Source organism: Stenella coeruleoalba (genome assembly GCF_951394435.1).
Source record: "Stenella coeruleoalba genome assembly, chromosome: 6".
Classification (NCBI taxonomy): Eukaryota; Metazoa; Chordata; class Mammalia; order Artiodactyla; family Delphinidae; genus Stenella; species Stenella coeruleoalba.
Genome location: NC_137151.1, coordinates 62,260,143 through 62,282,961, shown reverse-complemented (window position 1 = coordinate 62,282,961; position 22,819 = coordinate 62,260,143). Strand labels below are relative to the sequence as shown.

Here is a 22,819-nt window from a genome sequence, read left to right as displayed (position 1 = left end):
TTCTCTTGTTGCAGAGCACGGGCTCTAGAGCGCAGGCTCAGTAGTCGTGGCACACGGGCTTAGTTGCTCCGCGGCATGTGGGAATCTTCCCGGGCCAGGGATCGGACCCGTGTCCCCTGCATTGGCAGGCAGATTCCCACCCACTGCACCACCAGGGAAGCCCCAGAGCTAAGATTTAAAAAAAAAAACTCAAAATATATTTATAAAACTCATTTATGCATATTATATGGCAGATATTAGGCAGAGTTAACAATGTATTTTTTACTGGAGAGAAGTCTCTAATATTTTATAACCCCAATAGATTATAGTTAATGATAGCAACTGTGTTCTTCCAGAAGTGTAATTTTCTTGAGGGCAAGATATCTTTGTATTGTTATTAACCATAAGAGTACATTGTTTATAGCTTATGTTCAGTTGTTGGCTGAGCGAATGAAGTGAACCATGCCCATAGGAATGAATAGCTACTAACCTGTCATTTCTGTTTATAGGTATTGCAATTTAAGGAAACCTTCTTGCCAGCAAATCTATGATAAAAAATATATGTAACAGAGGAAACTGTAACTGTTATTTGTCAAGTGACAAGCTTTTAATGTCAGAATGGCTCACCTAAAACGACTAGTAAAACTACATCTTAAAAGACATTACCATAAAAAGTTCTGGAAACTTGGTGCAGTAGTTTTTTTCTTTATAATATTTTTGATTTTAATGCAAAGAGAAGTAAGTGTTCAATATTCCAAAGAGGAATCAAGGATGGAAAGAAACATGAAAAACAAAAACAAGATGTTTGATTTAATGCTAGAAGCTGTAAACAATATTAAAGATGCAATGCCAAAAATGCAAATAGGAGCACCTGTCAGGCAAAACATTGATGCTGGTGAGAGACCCTGTTTGCAAGGATATTATACAGCAGCAGAACTGAAACCCATTCTTGACCGCCCGCCTCAGGATTCTAATGCACCTGGTGCTTCTGGCAAAGCATTCAAGACAACCAATTTAAGTATTGAAGAGCAGAAGGAAAAAGAACGTGGAGAAGCAAAACACTGTTTTAATGCTTTTGCAAGTGACAGGATTTCTTTACACCGAGATCTTGGACCAGACACTCGACCTCCTGAGTATGTTGAAGAATATTCACTGTTTAGTGTTTATCAGGAGGGTTTTCAGGGGAGGGGCATTAGTTAAGGAAGTTGCTTGGTCTTTAGTCACTTTGAGGCAAAGAATCGACAAATACCATTTATTTAACCTGTCTTAATTATTTTTTGCTTATTGTTATTGAGGCTAGATTTCTATATCTATGTTTAGTGAGGCATTGCAGATGTGAAAAATTATCATCTTAGAAATTAGAAAACTGAATTCTAGATCTGACCTCTATAGAACCACAAGGAAATCCTTTATTCTTAAATGCTTTAGTTTTCTCATCCATTTAGGAGGAAATATGAGGTGGATTTTATGGGAAATGTGGGAGGTGGAGGAGTTGTTTCTGTTCTTCTGTGTATTGCTATAGAATAGAAATATTAAAAACTGTGCCAAGATTTTGGGGCTATGATAGTTTATGAGCTAAGTCATGGACTTTGTGGCTACTTTTAGTGCTATAACTACATTTCAGAATATCCTGTGTTTTGTAACCTTTCTTTTAAGAGACAGTATTGTTTTTTTGTCTGTTTGTTTTTGCGGTACATGGGCCTCTCACTGTTGTGGCCTCTCCCGTTGCGGAGCACAGGCTCCAGATGCACAGGCTCAGCGACCAAGGCTCACGGGCCCAGCCGCTCTGCGGCATGTAGGGATCCTCCCGGACCGGGGCACGAACCCGCGTCCCCTGCATCATCAGGCAGACTCTCAACCACTGCGCCACCAGGGAAGCCCGACAGTATTGTTTTAATTACTAGTTCAACTGTGATTCTTTCTCTGGAGTTTTGTTGAATAAGCTCTTGTATTTATAGAGTTTTCTCCCTTTCTCTTCTGAGAGGCCAACATTGCTTTTCATTGTCACTTTGTTTACATGTTAATCTCAAATATACAGTATTTTGATTAAAATCCCCCCCAGCCCCCGATTCTACTGTGCTGTCTCTTTGTTCTTAGTTAACCGTCTTGTTATCTTTGAGGTAGTATTCAAATGCTCTATTTGAACTGAAATACCTAAAATGAATTTCAGCACTTTTAAACAATCTGTAGATTTGTTAAAAGTGCAAGATAGACAAACTGTAAGCAAACAGTGCTTACATATTTTGCTTTCTAGTTATGAGAATTAAATTTATAAGTGAACCTGAAGAAAAGTACTTTAGTAGACTTAGGTCTATTGCTTCCTTCATATTTTTCTAGGTTTATGATCATGAATACCTGCTCCAACTATGAGTTCCTCAATATTGAAGCTGTGTAGATTAGATTTCTGTGGCTCTATTCTAATCTGTGTGATTCAAGGTTAAATTGCTCATCATTTTAAATGAATGTGTGAAGAAACAAATGAATGTAAAATATTCTAGTTGTTCTGACAGGGCATAGTATAGTTCCTTTTTTATGCTAATAGGTTAAAATGCAATATGGCCCTTTACTGATTTTGGGAGAGGTCTTGATTGAAAAGCAATTCCCATCACAAATCAAGAAGCATGATTTTTATTCTCTGACATGACAAAGGGAGCTCAGGATAAGCCTTTTCTCCAATATAGCTTTGAGAAACTGCAGTAATATTCAATAATGTTAATCAATAAGTAAGTGCAAAATAGCTATGCACACAAAGAACCTTTTTTTTTGGACAGGAATGTGTACCTAGAACTGTGAAGATTTAATACTTTCATACTTTAAATTTAACTTATATCATCAAGGAACACATTTTCTGAAGAACTGCTAATCTTTTACATGCTCATTAGAAATATAGATCCAGTCTCTCCCGAAGCCAGATGGTCTTGTGACTGATAATTTAAGCACATTTCTGGATGCCAAATTTTTCAAATGGTTTGACTGGGAATCTGTAATCACTTTGGCAAGTTATTTGAATTTCACTACTTTAAATGACATGTGAAACAACTTTTAAACATAAGTTGAGCATGCTAATTGTTTCAAAATAAATGGGGCTTATGAAATCATACTGTGAAATTTTATTATCACTTGCATTGATGATATAACATGACACTTTTACTTGATATTAGTACTTATCAGTTAAGCAAATAAATCCTTGCTTAAACTGAGGGAAAGCCTTGTGAGATTAAGGAGATAACACTTTATTAGTGTGAATTTTTTTTTTTTTTTTTTTTTTTTTTGGCGGTACGCGGGCCTCTCACTGCTGTGGCCTCTCCCATTGCGGAGCACAGGCTCCGGATGCGCAGGCTCAGCGGCCATGGCTCACAGGCCCAGCCGCTCCACGGTATGTGGGATCCTTCCGGACCGGGGCACGAACCCGTGTCCCCTGCATCGGCAGGCGGACTCTCAACCACTGTGCCACCAGGGAAGCCCTAGTGTGAATTTTTGTAAAGTGTCATACTTTAAATCTTCAAAACCTTTTCATAATTCTATATTAATACTATATTAATTAGTCACGTGGCAAATAAATATAGGAAAAAAATTTTTTTAAATCCCCAAACTCACTCCCCAAAATGCTTATAAGACAAAATTATAAATATTTTTCCTAAAAAAGAAATACTATAGTATGGAGCTTTTCATAATTTTTACTTATACTTTTATGTTGGCTTATAAGACTTTATGTATTAAAAATACAAGCTTATATTTAGTCATTTGTTTCCGTGTAATTTTAATTCGAAGATAGATAAATAGGTAGTTTGTGTTTGGACTTTATTTTTAATTGATAGTTTATCCAAAATTCACTTTAGAATAAATCATTTGCTTTCATCTACCAGTGAGGATGAATGTGATTATTTTCTTCTGGCTATGCATGTATGTTACACTTTAAAATCATGATGGTCCTAGAAAGCAAAATCAGTTTCACCTTCCTCCTCTTTTCCTACTCAGTGGTGTTGACACCCTCTCAGTATTTTATCCCTAATTTAATTCCTTTCTTATCACTACAAATATTTCGACCTAAAGACGTCCTCTCAGGAAAGGATTTGAAACACATTCATACTGAGGTATGGCTGTAAACGTAGTAATTAATGAGAGTTTGTAGAATCTCTCTTTTAGGGTGGCTTTCCCAGGCCACCATTCTGGGGGCTCTGGTTTCCCCATTGGCCCTGGCAGGGCAACCAAAGTGTGCTGGGCTCCTATCTCCATGAGTGAATGGTTTACTTCCTTATCTTTGGGTTTGAACAGCACTGTTTGATTGTTCACACACTACTTATAGTGGCTTTTGACTGTGTAGGAGGATTTCATAGTCTGTTGTCTAAAATTGTACAACCATTTATGGTTATCAAAGATCCAGTTATTTTACTTATTTATCTCTACCATAGATCACACATGTTTTATGTCCCAGCTTCACTCTGTTTGATTTTACAGTGTTTTGAAGCCCTCTCCTATATGTTATTTCATTTGATCCTCACCTCAACTCAGCAGGTGAGGGACTGTGGTCATCTCCATTCTCAAAGCCTGGAGATTGTACAGACCCACACACACCCCAATGGCTTCATATGAAGATTATTTTCATTGAGGATGACATTGCTATCAAAATGAATTCAAGATAAATTTATAACTAAAGTTTTTAGTGAATGAGTAATACCGCTGATCAGTCAAAAACTATTTAGGGTCTCTCTCCTTACTGGAGCAAAATCTTTAACACAGCATGGCATGTGACATATGGTAGGTACTTAAGTTTTTGCTGAAGGAAATAGGATTTTTAGTAAGCAATTTTTTCCCCTTTTGGTTCAGTTACCGGTTAAGGAAATTGATTAAACTTAGAAAATATTACATTCCTAGGAAAGTATCTAATTTAAGATAATCTCTACAAAGATGAATATTCATTTAATAATTAAAAATTGCAAATGTTAAGAAAAATGCATGATTTCTACAAGGAAAGAAAAAAACTTGGTTTGTATTTGAGCAGTTACAAGTATTTGCTATTTTTACAGGTTGTCTCCCTTCTAGGTTATTTTTCTTATTTAAAATGTTATTTGTATTTAAAATTATATTATGGAGAAAGCTTACAATAGCATGTTTTAATTCGTGACATGTGATCAATATCAGTGGACATGATCTCTGGGTAAGTGGTCTATTTGTAAGAAATTTTGTTTTGATCTATTTGCCTTTATATAGCATTAAGATCATCTTACATATAAATAAAGTGTCCACTATCATTTCTATTGTTTTAAAGGTTTAAATAATGATAATTTAGTAATGGTATAGCTGTGAAATAAAGTAATAAAATTCATAATTGTTCTTCTACTTTGACTTTTTCTAGATGTATTGAACAAAAATTTAAGCGCTGTCCTCCCCTGCCTACCACCAGTGTCATAATAGTTTTTCATAATGAAGCATGGTCCACGCTGCTTAGAACTGTCCACAGCGTGCTCTATTCTTCACCTGCCATACTGCTGAAGGAGATCATTTTGGTGGATGATGCTAGTGTAGATGGTAAGAAAGCACATGCAAATTACATTGTTTCCTAAGTAAATCCATGTGGCGTTGTCCAAAGTCTATTTGGGTATATGGTGCTCTCTGTATGCCACCTCAGATCTTGAATATAGTGTCTTGGATGCTATATATGATGGATGAAGGGAGAATCCAAGGAAGTCCATATTCAAATATTTTGGAGTTCAGAACTGTGTAAAACGTGTGAAACACCATTATTTATAACTTTGTAGTCCTCAATATGAGACTTTTATTGTAAGACATAGTGGTTAAGAGCACACACTTGAGCCTTGAGTTAGGCTGCCTTGATTTGAATCCCAGTTCTGGTCCTAACCAGCTATGTAACTTGGGAAAGTTATTTAACCCCCCTATACCTCAGTTTCATTATCTGTAAAATGGGGGAAATGCCATATTTCATCAAATTTATTGTATAATACATCATTAGTTTACATACCAATAGAATAAAAGACCCTTACAGCCAATTAAACGAACATGCCATCGCTTATAAGAAGTATATAATTGTATAGCTTAGAAATGAGGGAATACATTAGTACATAACTCCTAGGGTTGTTTTAAAGATTAGAAGTATTCATATAAATAATCTATTAATTAATAATATCAAAGAGTAGTTAAAAATTACTGAAGAGTTACCACATCCTGTTTTATTTTGGCGCTTTTAAATATTCCAATACCATTTACAAAGCTAGCCAAAATCTTTAATGAATTTTCACTTAATTTTATGTCAATAATCAGTTGCTAAGTTACACATTTTAAATTGGACTCACAAGGATAATCAGACAAATACTATAATTTGCTGAGTTTTCAAACATTACAAGTATTTTAAGTACCAAACAAATACATATTATTTCAACGATTGCAAAATTTATTCCTGAAAGAGCCCAAGTTTGGAACTAGATTCCTTAAAGTCAAATTCTAGCTCCAGCACTAATGAGCAGTTTCCTTATATCTGTAAACTGAGGATAACACTCTTCCGTCAAATCCAAAGCACCATCTACTGTAAGGTAAGTCATTACTTTACAGACCATGGGGAAAAAAAACCCACTACCTATTAGATGACATGTCATCAATTAATTATAAGATGTATCCAGACTTTAGACGTGGTTGTAAGTGAATAAAGCATAACATTTTTAACCTAATGTTTCAACCATTTTAATCTTTTCTTTCCTAATCACTGTCTACATAAACATATAATGTTTATCTAATTATATCCATGTCAGAAATCTAGTTTTGAAATCTGACATTTTCATGTAACATTATTAGCCTGTTTCTGTTACCTTCAAAACTTTAATTTTAATGACAAAAATGGACTAGATACATTTTACTTAACCATTCACTTTTATTTACCCCTTAGCCTTACTATATGTAATACTACAATAAATATCCTTGTGCTTATGTTATTTTCTCTTTTTTTGAATTATATCCTTAGATAAGTTAGGAGAGGTAGGACTGCTTGGTCAAAGGGTCTGAGTATTTTTTATAATTCTTTATAGCAATCAACAATAGATTTGGAAAAGTTTTCTTGGCGAGGGCTATCTTTGAATAGTAGTGTAATTTGTCTTATTAAATCAGTCAAAGAACTATCTAATGAGTCCCCCACTGTGGAAAATGTGTCCCTCGTTACCATAGAAGAGCTTGTGAAGTAGAAACCATAGTCCCTGACTTCAATTTGCTTAAGGAAAAGCAGCATAAATATGTAGGTACTCAGTTAACTGATAGCTAAATCCCAATGATAGCAAACAAAATATAATTAAGATTTTCAGAGCATAGACCATGTGCTAGTTAGTTCTTGTCTTAAATGTTTTATTTGTACAATAATCTCTCATTGTATCCTCCTAACAATTCCCTGTGAGGGTTAGTCCTATTAGCCCCATTTTTTCTATTATCTCACTTTATAGGTAAAGAAACCGAGGTACAGTAAGGTAAAATAATTTGCCCAGGGTCACATAGCTAAAAGTAATGGTGCTATAAATCAAACCCAGGAAATCTGATTTCACGGCTTTGTGTTTTTAACTTCATAAAATTAGGGTGTGGATGGGGGCTAAATTTAAAGGGCAGGTAAGAATTTATAGGAAGTTCAGAAGTTGTGGATGAATAAAAATTTCTTAACATATGAACAGTGGGAGGGTTTATTGAAGAAATCTGTAGTGACTCCGTTTTAAAAATCATCTCCCATTAAGACCTTTAAAATGTTTCTATTTTTAAGTTGCTGCTCTATAAGTCTATGATTAAAGCAGAAATAGCTATGATTATATTTTTAAGACAAATTACAATCCTACTTGTCTTTCGGAGTATTAATTCTGAGGTACTTAGAAGGTGTTAAATAAGTTAATCTGTTACTCTGAGACGATAATGTTTAGATAGGCTTATTTTTCCGCAAAAGTTATTCCTGGACTCTTACCTCCTTCATGAATGTTTAAGCTTTAAATAAGCAACTCTCTTATCTGCACCACTGGAGAATTTTTAAAAATATGTAATTACAGATAAAGTCAAAGTCACCTGCAATTGCTTCTGAAATCTGGTAGAAGCAAACATCTACCCAGGATGTTTGCTGGTGTTCTCAATATTCCCAAATCTTTTTGAGTCTGTGCTATGGGTCCAAGAAGGCCACTTGAAGAACTGCATTATATACTCAACAAAGAGTCAAGAATTCAATGGTGAACAAGCAGGATTAAGACATTGTTTAAAAATATGGACAACACTTGATTGACTTGATTGATGTGTTTTTCTTTTACCTGCTATTTTAACTCTTGCCTAGTATGTATGTCATCCAAATTGGACTATGGAGTATTAAGACATTGTTTAAAAATATGGACAACACTTGATTGACTTGATTGATGTGTTTTTCTTTTACCTGCTATTTTAACTCTTGCCTAGTATGTATGTCATCCAAATTGGACTATGGAGTATCTTAAATTATACACACCCATGACTAAAATTTTGCCTGTTTCTAACCTCATTCCTGATTTACATACTCTTTTCTTCCTTCGTATTTTTACTGGAAAAAATTCTGTGTCAGGAGACTCTAGAGTTTTCAAAAATTTTTTGCTGATTCTTTGTAGAAATATTCCCAAACTGCTGTAGCCCTGGATTTTCCTACTCATCTTTCTCTCAAGATTTTGGTCTTAAATTATTTTGACCACTGCCTAAATATCAGATAATTTTTTTGATACTTGAAACTTTTCTATACATTTGCAGATTTAAATGCCAATTTAAATAAGAATCAAATATCTTTTTGGCCAAATTCAGTTTCTTTCACTCCTTTGTCCCTTTCCTCTGGCTTCTAAATGAGTCTTCTTAACTCCTGGGGCCTATTCCTTTGGAAGTCTCCCCCTCCAAACACATTGTGTTTACTGATATGACATGGGCAGGATAACTATGTGTGGTAATGTCACGCATTATAATCGTTCAAAAGTTAAGATCTGTATATATAATTTTTGTTTTCCAATAAGAGTTGAAGATATAATTTTTGTCTTAAGGATGGATGTGTACAACCGTTAAGATTATGCATGTGGAGGACCCATTGCTCTGTGGTTTCTTTATTAGCTTTCATATATATGAAAATATACTTAGAAAGGAGTTAATCTTGATTTTTTTTCTTACAGAGTACTTGCATGGTAAACTAGAGGAATATATAAAACAATTTTCTATCGTAAAAATAGTCAGACAAAAGGAGAGAAAAGGTCTGATCACTGCAAGGTTGCTAGGAGCAGCAGTAGCAACAGCTGAAACACTCACATTTTTAGATGCTCACTGTAAGTATACAAGTATAGACATAGTTGTAATATTTTCCCTCCCCCTCCCTCTAACTTAAAAGGTAAGGAAGCATTTTCTTTAAATGCCTAATTGCATTTTCTTTAACATCATTTTCAGCTAGTGATTATAGCAGTGACAGCCCAAGCAGATTACAGCTCTGGGTAGGAAATTCCTTTCACTTATTCAAAGATCTTACGTCCTTTTGTTTGAGGCTCCTTAACTTTATGGCCTCCAGTGAACAGCTTCCCCAGCGACTTATCCATGCCTAGGATTTTTTCATATGCTCATTTTGTCAAAAAAATGTGGTTTTCCTTATTATTCTTGATTACTACACTTTAAAGTTTTGTTTAAGTGTAGTCAACCCTATCATTAAACTTTGTCCTAACACTTTTACTTTTTATATTTCAGTTTTTTTTTCCCCCAAAGATTCACACACTCCTTTTTGTGCCAAGTTAGGGGTGCCCCTTTACAGCTTCTGGTATCTTTCCCATGAATGTTGTTAGTTTTTGTTGCTGCTGGGGTTTTTCTCTTTGTATTTTGATTTTTTTTCAGTGTCAGTGATTTTAAATAAAGTACTTAGACAGTATTTTTAGAGTCAATGTTTAATGTACATGTTAGGTATTATTAAAATGTCACTTATTCCCTCGAGCTCTAAGTTTAGTGAGTTTTACTCTTTGTGTGAGTGTTTAGCTTTGGATTGGCCAGCCTTTAGGTTATGTTTGACCAAGCAAATGGTTTTGAGCATACGCTAATTTTTACAGAAGGGCTTTTGGATTTGCTTGAGTCTCTTTAGAGCTTTCACATTCAGTATTCTCTTTTTTTATTCTTTTTTTTAAATGGTAGAATGGGAACTGCCTTGTCCTGTGACTATTTTTTTTTTTTAATAAATTTATTTATTTATTTTTGGCTGTGTTGGGTCTTCGTTTCTGTGCGAGGGCTTTCTCTAGTTGCAGCGAGGCGGTGGCGGCGCGGGGGGGGGCACTCTTCATCGCGGTGCGCGGGCCTCTCACTGTCTCGGCCTCTCTTGTTGCGGAGCACAGGCTCCAGACGCGCAGGCTCAGTAGCCGTGGTTCACGGGCCCAGCCGCTCCGCGGCATGTGGGATCCTCCCAGACCAGGGCTCGAACCCGTGTCCCCTGCATCCACAGGCAGACTCTCAACCACTGCGCCACCAGGGAAGCCCTCAGTATTCTCTTAATACCCAGCATTTAAGAAAGGTCTAAAGGTAATCCAGGAGAGGTGTTTTCAAAAGGAAATGGCTGCTTCTCCAGCATTCCCTCTCCTGGTCCAAAAATTACAATACTGTCAGACTGGGCATTCTTCCCCTCCAGGCAAATGAGTCTGATGGTCCTCCTGGACCATGACTGCCAAACTCCACTGAATGATGGGAAGCCCTGAGTAGCATTGTACATGCCACATCTCCTGAACTCTATGTGTGATGTGAGACAGCCTGGCCTGGGGCCAGAACCCAGACCTTTCATGCCACTCCTCCACTCTCTTTCATTAGCGCTGGGCAGGTTTGAATGGTACTTCGTCTCCAACTGCTAAAATCAGAATATTCTGATTCCTTTACTTATTTTCTCCTAAGAACCTGTCAGAGAAATAAAGATTTCAGTTACTCTACTCAGGGAGACAAGTTTAAGTAAATCAGAACACTTCTGGAGCTAGGTGGTATGGATCAGCAAAACATTATCCTTGATTCATGGCCCATTTTAAACAGAAATACACAGTCTGAAACTTAAATATATCAGTATCATTTTGCTTCCATTGTAAGGTTAAAAAAAATCAGTCATTTCCTAACTATGCTTAATCTTGTCTTATATTTTTCATCCTACCCTTATCTCACAAGAAACCTTTAAGAAATCTCCCCTATATAAATGTTCAAAACACTAAAGACTTGGTTATTCTCATTTCTCTGTAAACCCTCTTCCAAAACACAAAAGGAAAAAAACCCTGAGTGTTTTCATTGAATTAATTAAAATTGTATTCCTTCTAGGTGAGTGTTTCTATGGCTGGTTAGAACCTTTGTTGGCCAGAATAGCTGAGAACTACACTGCTGTCGTGAGCCCAGATATTGCATCCATAGATCTGAACACGTTTGAATTCAACAAACCTTCTCCTTATGGAAGTAACCACAACCGTGGGAATTTTGACTGGAGTCTTTCATTTGGCTGGGAGTCACTTCCCGATCATGAGCAGCAAAGAAGGAAGGATGAAACTTATCCAATTAAGTAAGATGATTGCTCTCAAAGTCTTATATACAGTTCAAGTATTTGAATATGTATGCATTCTTTGCTTTTTACAGTAATTTCTACAAAGGTAATTCACATTAACAAAATAAAGAATACACATATTCTGTATAGAAGGAATAGGAAAGTCATTTATATATTTATGTACTTGTTTATACATGATGTTACTGAGTAGGAAGTAGAATTAAGTGAGCTCTTATGTCTTCCTTATAATCATTACTTAAGAATCTTTTTTGTTTTTGGCCGAGCCATGAGGCCAGAATCTTGGTTTCCTTACCAGGGATCGAACCCGGGCCCCCAGCAGTGGAAGCACGGAGTCCTAACTACTGACCACCAGGGAATTCCCTTGAGAATCTTTTAAGTTTGGTTAGAAGACACAATAATTTTGTTCCGCTAGGGAAGGATACTTAAAGTTCTTCCTCCCCATCCCCCAAAACTTGACTTTGAAGATAGCATTTTTAGTTTTTATTAATCTATATAAAGCCTTGAAATTGTCATCTCTCTTTAATTTATTTGTACATTTGATTCAGTTGCTCTTAAAATATGTTTTTTTCCTTATTTGGTTTTTATAACAAAGTTTAACAATGGATTATTTTTCAGAACACCCACTTTTGCAGGAGGCCTTTTTTCCATATCAAAAGACTATTTTGAACATATTGGAACTTACGATGAAGAAATGGAAATTTGGGGAGGTGAAAATATAGAAATGTCTTTCAGAGTAAGTTTATAAATATAGCGCTTATACTAAACAATGAAATATATATTTCTAGTTGGCTGATACAGATTATCATGGATGAATGTAGTCTTTACTTTTTGTGCTTTCTAAAATTTAATTGTTAGAAATTTTAGAATAAATATATTTCCTCTTAAAGTGTAACTTAATATATTTATTTATTGCTGCCAGTGTAACAAGAAGAATCAGTTAAACGCCTGTGTCCAGGCAGTAACACCAATTAATGCACTTGTAGCTACTGAATTCCAGCCAAGATAAATATAATTAAATCTACTGCTTCAGGAAATTGGTTGATTATCAAGCGAGTCAGCATGGAAAAACATTTATGTATAATTTTAAAGGACATTGAACTTAACTCTTCGGATTAAACAAGCTTTTTTTCCCTATACATATTAAACGTTAATATGAGAAATAAAAGAAAGGTGTTAGATGGTCTCCACATATACGTATTTGATTTCATGAGTTCATTTTCTACAATGATTTTGTCATTCATTTCTTATCACTTAGGCTGGAATGTAGTGGAAAAAGAACTGAACTAGGAGTTGGAAGATTTAAGTTTTGGCTCTGGCTTCATCACATAATGGCAGTGATGATCTTGGCCAAGTTTGAGCTGCTTAAGGGCAGGGGTCTTGTTTTATTCATTTAAGTATTCCTAACCCCCAGCACATGTTGGATCTTAAGCAGTCTGTTGAACAAAACATATCACCAAGCTTTCTCACTTGTTTAAAAAAAAAGAGAGAGAGAGAGAATACAACCACTGCCCTAATATTAGCACATATTATTAAACATGACTTTTAGATTTTTCATTTATGGCAGAACAAACTGTCAAGATATTTAAGTGAGTAGGTATTGATTTAGTGATTTGCCATTTTAGAGTTAATGCAAATAAGTTCTTTGACCCTCTATCTCTAAATAGTATGAAGTTTTTATAATGATCAAGTTTAATAGATTGTGCTTTGGTAATAATGACTGTCTGGAATTTGTTTCTTGATCACAAAATTGAATATACAAGAGATAAATAGAGTCTGGGCTCACTTTCTCCAAGTCTGCTGTGGAAGTCAAATGCAGAAGAGCCATTGGTCTTCTGTGTGGATACTAGATAGCTTGAATAATTTTTGCAAAAAAAAAAAAAAGAAGAAGAAATTGTGGACTTTTACTTTTATGAGAGATCTGAAATCACTATTTTGTTAAAGTAATTTCTGAAAATGTGAGGGGTTTTTGTCTCTTGGGTCTGTACCATTTAATAATAGTTCTTTATCTTTGAGAACTTAAATTGAACTGGCAGTGAACAGAGACTATTTGTAAAGCTGCAATAAATCTCTTATTTTGTTTTTATTAGTATCTTAAAGGTGAACTTAAAAGCAACACTTTGATTTTCCTAAAATACTGTAAATTTAAACAAATATCATTAATTATCAGGTGTGGCAATGTGGTGGGCAGTTGGAGATTATGCCTTGCTCTGTTGTTGGACATGTTTTTCGCAGCAAAAGCCCTCATACCTTTCCAAAAGGCACTCAGGTGATTGCTCGCAACCAAGTTCGCCTTGCAGAAGTCTGGATGGATGAATATAAGGAAATATTTTATAGGAGAAACACAGATGCAGCAAAAATTGTTAAACAAGTAAGTTAGGACTAAATAATTAAATTATGGTAAAAATCCACAAGTTCACATGTCCTTTTACCTGTTTGAGTCAACTCAAGCCTAAAACATTTTTTTAAAAAGTTATTTTTAAAGCTGGGCTTTTGAACTCAAAAATATATAACTCATTGATGTCAGTTTTCTTTTCTTTCTTTCTTTTTTTTTTTTTGAAAAAGTCAAGTAAACTGCATTTAAAAAGTTGAGGCATTCTACCTGATGTTACCCTTTTAATATGGAAGATATTTAGTTTTTGTAACTGCTTTGATTCAGTATTTTACTCAAAGAAAATAAGATTAAGTGGAACTGCTTTTAACTGGTTTTAGGTGATGTGATTAGCACCTAAATCAAGGTGCTTAGTGACATTTTGAACTGGAGAGCTAGACAGTGTCAGAATGGGGCAGGAAAATGAACCAGAAGTATCAAGCTTTCTTATTTCCAGTTCTGGTTCCACTGCTCCCTGGAGGGGTGACTTTGGCAAAGCCCCTTGAGACTGTGAAATGGTTATGGTGCTTCATAGGGTGGTTGACAGATTGGCCTGACATGGAGCATGTGCTCCACCACGTTTCTTCTCTCTCCCTCCCTGTCTTGAGATAAAATACTTGCCTGTCTCCCAGAGCAGCTGTGAAATAAGGAAATAATTGCTAACAAATGCATGGCACTGTGGTTGTTATTGACCTGTCCTAGATCAAAGCTCTGCAGAATCATCATGCCTAATGCATTAGAACTGAGTCCCAACAGTTTCAACATTGGATGTGGTAAATAAACTGGAGAGTTTAAGGACATGCTTCGGCAAATGGCACCGAACTCTTTGTAAGAAACAGTGCCGATTTGCAAGCCGGTATATATTGGGATTAAAGGGCATCAACATTTCGAATGTCATAAAGAAAGATCTGGTTACCTCATTTCACCTTTTCTTTGGTCTCTGGTATCTCCCTGTAACATGTCAGTACCATGCAAAGTCAGAGCACTACTGGGTCAGATTGCTAACTTTTTACCCAGGGCCACCAAAACAAATCGGGCAGATTGTGTACTGCACAAAAGTGCTTGGCTAACCAGGCGAGTGGATGCTAAATACAGTTTATGCTCTCTTGTCACCAACAGAGGGGCAAGTGAGCCAGCAAACCCTTGTTTTTAACATAGGGCAAGTAGATCCATACGGTAAAATGCATAAGCTACCCAGAAGTCCTTCAGAGTTTCATACTTTTTGCTAAAACACCTGGGTTCAAAACATTGAAGGTGGCAGAGAAAATATTTTCCTTAGTTGAACTGATAAGCTTGAGTATTTACTTTTTCATATATTTAGGCACCCACTGTAAATTTTCTTTAAAATTTTGCCTGTACCAAATACCTTTTCAATTTTAGTGCTTTTTTTTTTTTAAGTTTTCTTAGTCCTTTTAAATAAGGTAAAGGAAAATAAAATACAATTGATTAAAAACTTGACTTTTTCTACTAAAACATTGTTATTGTTAGGATATTATTAGAAGATAGTGTTAGGAGTAAGCAATACCCTTAAAACTAGAAAAAAATATTCCCAACTGCGTTGCTTTTTGTGGTCTTGACTGGAGAAGAGATATGTTACATGATGCACAGTTGGCACTGTTTCTCTGTACCTGCTTTCTCACACCACACTTTACAGACCACTTTTGCGTATAAAACCAGGATCAGTTTTGGATGCCCCCACTACCATTTTTTGCCTTCAGCATTTCGCTAGGGATCTTTGTCCCATGACAGAGGTTTGTGGCACAAAGGAAGAACAAAATAGCACTAGGTCGGCACTGCAGTGGTCCTTGATTCTCTTTGAAGCCAGAAGTGAGCAGCCAGGCATACTTGTTGCCTGAATGAATGGTGACTGTAGTTAAATCGCATCTTATATTTTGGCCCACAATTTTTTTTTTTAAGACCTAAATGTAAATACAAATAGTAGCATTCGAAGTACTTTATCAGTTGTGTTTTAATTAAACATCCGCCTTCACTTCTCATCTTTCTCCAGAAGTCATTTGGTGATCTTTCAAAAAGATTTGAAATAAAGCACCGCCTTCAGTGTAAAAATTTTACATGGTATCTGAACAATATTTATCCAGAAGCGTACGTGCCAGACCTTAATCCTGTTATAGCTGGATATGTGAGTATTTTCCTGTTCCTTTTTAGTTGGTATATTCCCTTCCACCAATATTTATGTGATTCAGAAAAATTGCTGAAATATTTTCTGTTTTATTGCTTTTGAGATTTTACATTATTATTAACACCACTTCCTGAAATTAACTGCGAAAAAATATAAACCACATAGATTTTTAAAAAAATTTATAACTTGAAAATTTCCCTTTAGATTAAGAGTCTTGGTCAGCCTCTATGTCTGGATGTTGGAGAAAATAATCAAGGAGGCAAACCATTAATTTTGTATACGTGTCATGGACTTGGGGGAAACCAGGTGAGCACTGCACTAAAAATCCTCCCTTCTCTTTAGTACCTACAAACAGAAGTAAGTTGTTGCGCGTTTTTCAGAATCCCTAAATCAATTTTATGTTCCGGTAAACTGGTATGTGAAACGTTTTTAGATTAAGTTTGGCAATTCATATAGAAGTTGTAGAGTACTTTATTTTGATTTTCACTCTGCCTCTGAGAGCAGTTTGAGGTTGCTTACCCATTTAGTAGAAAGGTAAATGAGAAAATAATAGAATAATACCATTTGAAATGAAAAACAGGATCTTCTATGTGAATCTTTGATGTTGCATGACTATTAGCATGGTGATTTTGCTAAATTATACGTAAAGGCTATATTTAACTGGATTTGACAGCAAATAACATCATGTTCATACTGTATTTTTGTGGTTCATGATATTAAAAGTTTGATGGAGGTACACACACACACACAGATATATACATATACATATATGTACATATATGTCGATGTGTATATATATTCATATCTTAAAAATTTTCCTTATACACTATATATTAGAAGAAAACATAATTATATAAATAGTTACATTCTTTTAGAAATAACACTGGCCTATCCTAGTAAAAATTAAGGTTTTGAGCAATGAGAAATATTTCCTCATTTGTAAAAATCTTATCACTAAATATAAATACTTATAAATTTATTTCAGGCTTCTTCTAGCATTACATCTATTTTATCGTAAAAGTTGAAGATATATTTTATACATTGTTCTGTTTTTCTCCTATCATTGCCATAAAGATGTTTTTATAGTTCTGTCTCTAAAATAATTTTTAAATTATAAATAGCATATAGCCATCTTTTAGAAATTTGGGGATGCTGAAATAATTCACATATTCTTTCAACAAGTGTTTGTTTGGCGCCTATAATGTAACTCACACTCTTATAGTAGTGAAAAAGACAAAGTCTCTATCTTGTTGAGCTTATATTCTAGAAGGAAAGGAAAAAATAAATATGTAATTTTAGGTATAAAGAAAAATAAAGCAGAGTAGGGGGATAATGTGTGTGCGGGGGGGTTGTTAATTTTGGAGGTTCAGGAAGACGTTTTTGAGAAGGTGACCTTAGAGTGGAGGCCTGAGGAGTTGGGAGAGGAACCATGTTCCAGGAGGAGAGCATCTTGGCAGAGGACGCAAGGCCAGAGGCCCAGCGGCAGGTAAAAAGAGCAAGCATAAAGCCAGTGTGGCTGGAGCAGAGTGGTCCAGGAAGAGAGGGGTGGAAAATGAGGTCAGAGACATGAATTAGGGGCCAGGTCATATAAGGCTTTGCTGGCCTCGTTAAGGAACTTGAATTTAATTCCAAGTGTGACAGAAGCCACCTGAGGATTTTGAGCTAAAGAATTATATTTTCTAGTTTATATTTTAAGAAGATAACTCTGGCTTCTATCACCCTGACATAGCCATTGATTTTATTTTGATTTATTTCCTTTAAATGTTATTTTCAATCAAGCATTGCATTTAAACTAGTTTGGGAATTGTAGTTCCTTGAGTGCTAGATGTTTTTGAGATATCATCTAACTCGATCATTTCCTCATGTTCCCTTCTACTGTTTTGACCAGATAATGATATTTTTTTTATAGCATAAAACTCCATTGTAACAGTATTGCACTATGCCAAATGAAAATAAGTATTCTGATAATGTGACTAAATTGACTAATATACTGGTGCAGTGCCGTTTAATTCATTATGGCTTTGTAACACAATGCTTTGCCTCTTCCCCTTTCTCTTCCAGTGTAGTTGTCCTGGTTCTAAGGTAAAATTCTCTCCAGTGTTCTCAACTAGATAATAACATACTCTTTGGTTGTCTAAGTATCTTCAACTATTCTCCATTCCTTATAACTTCCGTTTTAGTGGTTTTTAAAAAATAATATGAGTAATGTAAAGTTCTGGTCAGCCTTTCTTCTCATCTTTGAAATCCTAAGGTTTATCTTTCTTAAAGAAGTACAGCCAGAGTGCTGTTCTCGTGATCTAAACCCATTTTTTTTCAATGTCTCCATCTGAAGAGCTATCAGTTATAAAAATGATCTTATATTTATGGAATGAGATAAATTAAGCATGAGGCTAAGACCAGGGGAACTCAAGATTAATTCGGCTAATGTTTGTGGAGTGCCTACTCTAATACACATAAAGGGTTTAGAACAGTCCCTGCCTAGCACATAATAAGGGCTCAATAAATATTAGTGCTAAGACTAATAATTTCGCTATTGAAAATCAATTATGTTCACTCATTTTTTCTTTGGAATGTCAACATTATGAAATATTTGATGTATAATGGATGTTATTACTAGATACACTGCCTGACTTTGTTCTATGGTGAAGTCAGCTAGCTACACACACAATTCCAATAGAGTGCTATGAAGGTTATCTCTGATGCACTATGGGAAGCCTGAGAAAAGTGTAATTTTGTGCATAAGACAAATTCAGGGAAAACTAAAGAAGGAAGGTAATATTTGAATTGGCTTTTGAAGGATCAAAAGGAGTTAGCTAGGCAGAAAAGGACCCAGAAAGATATTCTAGGGAGTAAAGCAAAGTGGAGTTATGGATACATATGTTCTGCATTGGTAGAATTGTGTGAAAGGAGCATAGTGTATAATTGGGACAATGGTTGGTGTTAGACTGAAAGTGGAAGATTTCACGTACCGATTAAGAAGTGTGGGGGCTTCCCTGGTAGCGCAGTGGTTGAGAATCTGCCTGCTAATGCAGGGGACACGGGTTCGAGCCCTGGGCTGGGAGGATCCCACATGCCGTGGAGCAACTAGGCCTGTGAGCCACAACTACTGAGCCTGCACGCCTGGAGCCTGTGCTCTGCTACAAGAGAGGCCGCGACAGTGAGAGGCCCGCACACCGCGATGAAGAGTGGCCCCCGCTTGCCACAACTAGAGAAAGCCCTCGCACAGAAACGAAGACCCAACACAGCCAAAAATAAATAAATAAATTAATTAAAGTACCCTTAATTTAAAAAAAAAAGAAGTGTGGACTTCATCTTAGCAACAGTAGTGATTGTGAATCACTAAGCAGGGAATGTAAAGGATCAAATCAATGCTACAAAAGAATAACTGGCAGCAGAGTGGACCAAATTATAGGAGCAGAAATTGGAGGTACCTGGAGGTATTGCAGTAGAGATTTTGAGTGCCTGAACAAAAGAAGTGAGGATGTGGAAGTAAGGATCGGTGGGATGGTAACATCTGAGAGGAAACTTCAGTAAGACTAAGGGGCCACTTAATTGGACATGTGGGGAGAGAGAAACATCAATAATAGTAACAATAGCTAAAAATGTATTGAATGCTTACCATGTACCAGTTATTGGTCTAAATGTTTTACATGTATTAAACCATTTATCTTCATAACCCTATGAGGTAGGAGTTATTAAATTACCCATTTTACAGGCAAGGAAACTGAGGCAGGAAAAGTGTCATCGTGTGCCCCCCGCCCCCCACCTTCGTGCGGCTTGCAGGATCTTAATTCCCCAACCAGGGACTGAACATGGGCCATGGCAGTGAAAGCAGAGAGTCCTAACCACTGGACCACCAGGGAATTCCCAAGAGTACCCTGTTCAAATGTTTCTAGTTTAAATGAAAATGCCATTAATTGAGATGAATAAGAGAGAAGAAACACTTGTGGAGAGAAAGAGGTAGTTAATGGGCTTGCTAAACGTTTCCAGACTCTTTTCTGTGGCAAACCTATTCTAGCCTCCATCCTACCTGATAGCTTCCAATTTCTGACATGGGAAGGAAGACAATGCCTTCTTAATTAAGTAACTATCTGTTGGTGATAGGCTGGAGAAAGGCTATAATATCTTCTGTCCCAAAAACTCAGGTTACGATTCTGATACTTACTTCATTGTATTATTTTGGTGAAGTACACCTGACTCCATTATTCAGTGAGTTGCTGATTTTTTTTTTTTTTTGGCTGACAATTTTGCAACTGAGGATATAGAGCACTCTCGTCAGTAACAGCATTCTTCCTTTCACAGTACTTTGAATACTCTGTTCAACATGAAATTCGGCATAACATCCAGAAGGAATTATGTCTTCATGCTGCTCAAGGTGTCGTTCAGCTGAAGGCATGTGCTTACAAAGGTCACAAGACATTTGTCACTGGAGAACAGATATGGGAGATCCAGAAGGTACCTCAGTACAATTAATTCACCCCTTTATGTAATTATTTTGATTAGCTCTAATTGCTTATCTGGGAAAATACATGAAACATACTGTATTGATATTATCTGTCAGAATTTCTGTCTTTGTTAACTTTGTCATTACGTATGTCTACCCATGTGGTAAGAAAGAAGATATCTATGAATTAAATACTCTTAGGAGCAAAATAGTTATAAAATATCTTACAGCATGATTTATGCAGTTCAACATGTCTGTGGATTATTAGTAATATTTGTTTGTATATGTTTTAGAATTTCTTATGATGCTTCTTGTGACAGTCATACTTTTGTTTTCCTGGCAGAGAAGAGAAAAATAATTATTTTTTCTTACCTAAAGTGATTAATTCTTTCCTTCCCTATTTTAGTACTTTTTCATGAATCTAGAATTGAGAGAATATGTGAAAGGCTTTTTTTCTGTTTTTAAACATATGTTTTAAAACTTAGCTGGAAACTAACAGTTCCTACCTGAATATTGTTTTGTGTAATTCTAGAACACTATAAAACTGACTTTTATGACTGGATTTTTTAGAGTTTTATCACTTATATCAATGAAATATTTGTTATTTGAGAACTTGATTGAGACCTTTTTCTGCATACCTCTCTTCATTTATATAACACCTTCTGTGAATTGAACAGTGGTGGCATAAATGATGTTGCCTACACCAAAAACCAACAAGATTTTATCAGACATAGTAGATATTAGAAAGATTAAAAGTTAAGAATGGTGTATATTCGTTACATAAGTCTCTCTTTGGCTTCCATGAGACCATAAATTGTTTTTATATTTCTCCGTTAACTTTGAGTTTTGAAACTTAATGTCTGTTGTATTTCTTTTTATTCTAGGACCAACTTCTATATAATTCATTCTTTAAAATGTGCCTTTCAGCAAGTGGAGAGCATCCAAGCTTAGTGTCATGCAATCCATCAGATCCACTCCAAAAATGGATTTTTAGCCAAAATGGTTAAGTGTTCCTTAAAATTAAGGAGTTGAAAAAGGAGATATTCTTTCTTATAAAACTGTGACTAGGCATACACTGTAGTTTTTGAAAATTATGCAAAAGCAGCTAACTGTAACTTATTCCAAGTGCATTTTTCTTATTTATATCTTAAAATGTCTATGTAGCACCGCTACAGAAATCCCTTAAGTTTCCATTTCAAAGCACAATAGCTAGTAATACCAAAGACTATTTTGAAAAGTCCAGATGCAGAGGAAAAGATGTTTACAGTATGATGAAAATAATTTTCCAAGTAAAGTGATGTTCGTGTGCTTTGTACGCTTGAGAATATGCATAGCTACATTCACACACTCACAATTAAAAATTTTTCTTCTAGTTTTTTTGGGGGGGAGGGAGAAAGATTTGATACTGTATTTTTTTAACTACATAGAAATGGATCAATGAAGGTCAAAAATTGGCCTTTGTGTAAAACCAGGAAATTTTTTATAGAGCTAGAATTTATTATATAAAAATGCAGGTAAACTTCTTTTGCATTTTGTTAACTTATCTGTCAAATATTTCCTTAAACATGAAATTAAATGAATAAGGAGAAGACTATTTTTAACACTTCAATTTCTTGGCAAATTTAAAAAATTTCTTAGTCTAAAGTTCACTTGACTTGAAGCAAAAGACTTAAAAAAATAACTATACTGTGTGTTTTCCCAAAGAAATTTAAAAAAAACCTCTAAGTCGCTATCTGTTAAAAAGGTGTCTTTTTCCTTTCTGTTAGTCTTTTTTCCTATCAAAATTCACTAATCTTGAATGTTTATGAAATTGAATTTCAAATGCAGAATACTTGACTCATTTAAAGCAAAAATTTTTTTGTTACTGATTCAATTATAGATTGTCTTTGTAATGAATTTTTTCACCAAAAAACCTTATTACTATCTATGGAAAACACAATAAAACAAATTCTTATCACTATTGTAACTATTTGTTTTTTTATTTTTTGGATAAAATATATAATTGATAATAGCTAGGGAAAGCATGAATTTTGTATCCTGAATTTCTAAGCACCCACTGCAGAGTCATCAGATATTTCTGAAGGGAAAAAACATTTAATAGTAATGGCATAAAAAGTGGGGAATGGAGAAGATTACGTGTTAGGTATTTAGAAAATTTTGTACCAATTTCTGATAACTTTCCTTGAGCATATGATAGAGTAATTTTTTAAAAATGTGATGCTTACTGAGAAGATTTAACAATTTTTGGTCATTTTATATATAGATCTATTCTTATTGAAGAAGTAATGTATGATTGGCTTTATGTTTTAAACCTGGTTTCAGTTGTACATAAGAAAATATTTTACAATTATTGAC

At 35.2% G+C, this 22,819-nt stretch overlaps 1 protein-coding gene across 1 annotated transcript; it reads left to right on the top strand.

The window, feature by feature from the left end:
- The first annotated feature begins 496 nt into the window (after positions 1-496).
- On the top strand, positions 497-22,347 carry GALNT3 (polypeptide N-acetylgalactosaminyltransferase 3). Its single transcript, XM_079923738.1, has 10 exons — positions 497-1,112; positions 5,336-5,508; positions 9,129-9,278; positions 11,275-11,509; positions 12,128-12,245; positions 13,680-13,880; positions 15,889-16,020; positions 16,225-16,326; positions 20,323-20,475; positions 21,349-22,347. Exons 1-10 carry the CDS (start codon positions 598-600, stop codon positions 21,469-21,471), a joined length of 1,902 nt encoding a protein of 633 aa, XP_079779864.1. The 5' UTR covers positions 497-597; the 3' UTR covers positions 21,472-22,347.
- The last annotated feature ends 472 nt before the right edge of the window (positions 22,348-22,819 follow it).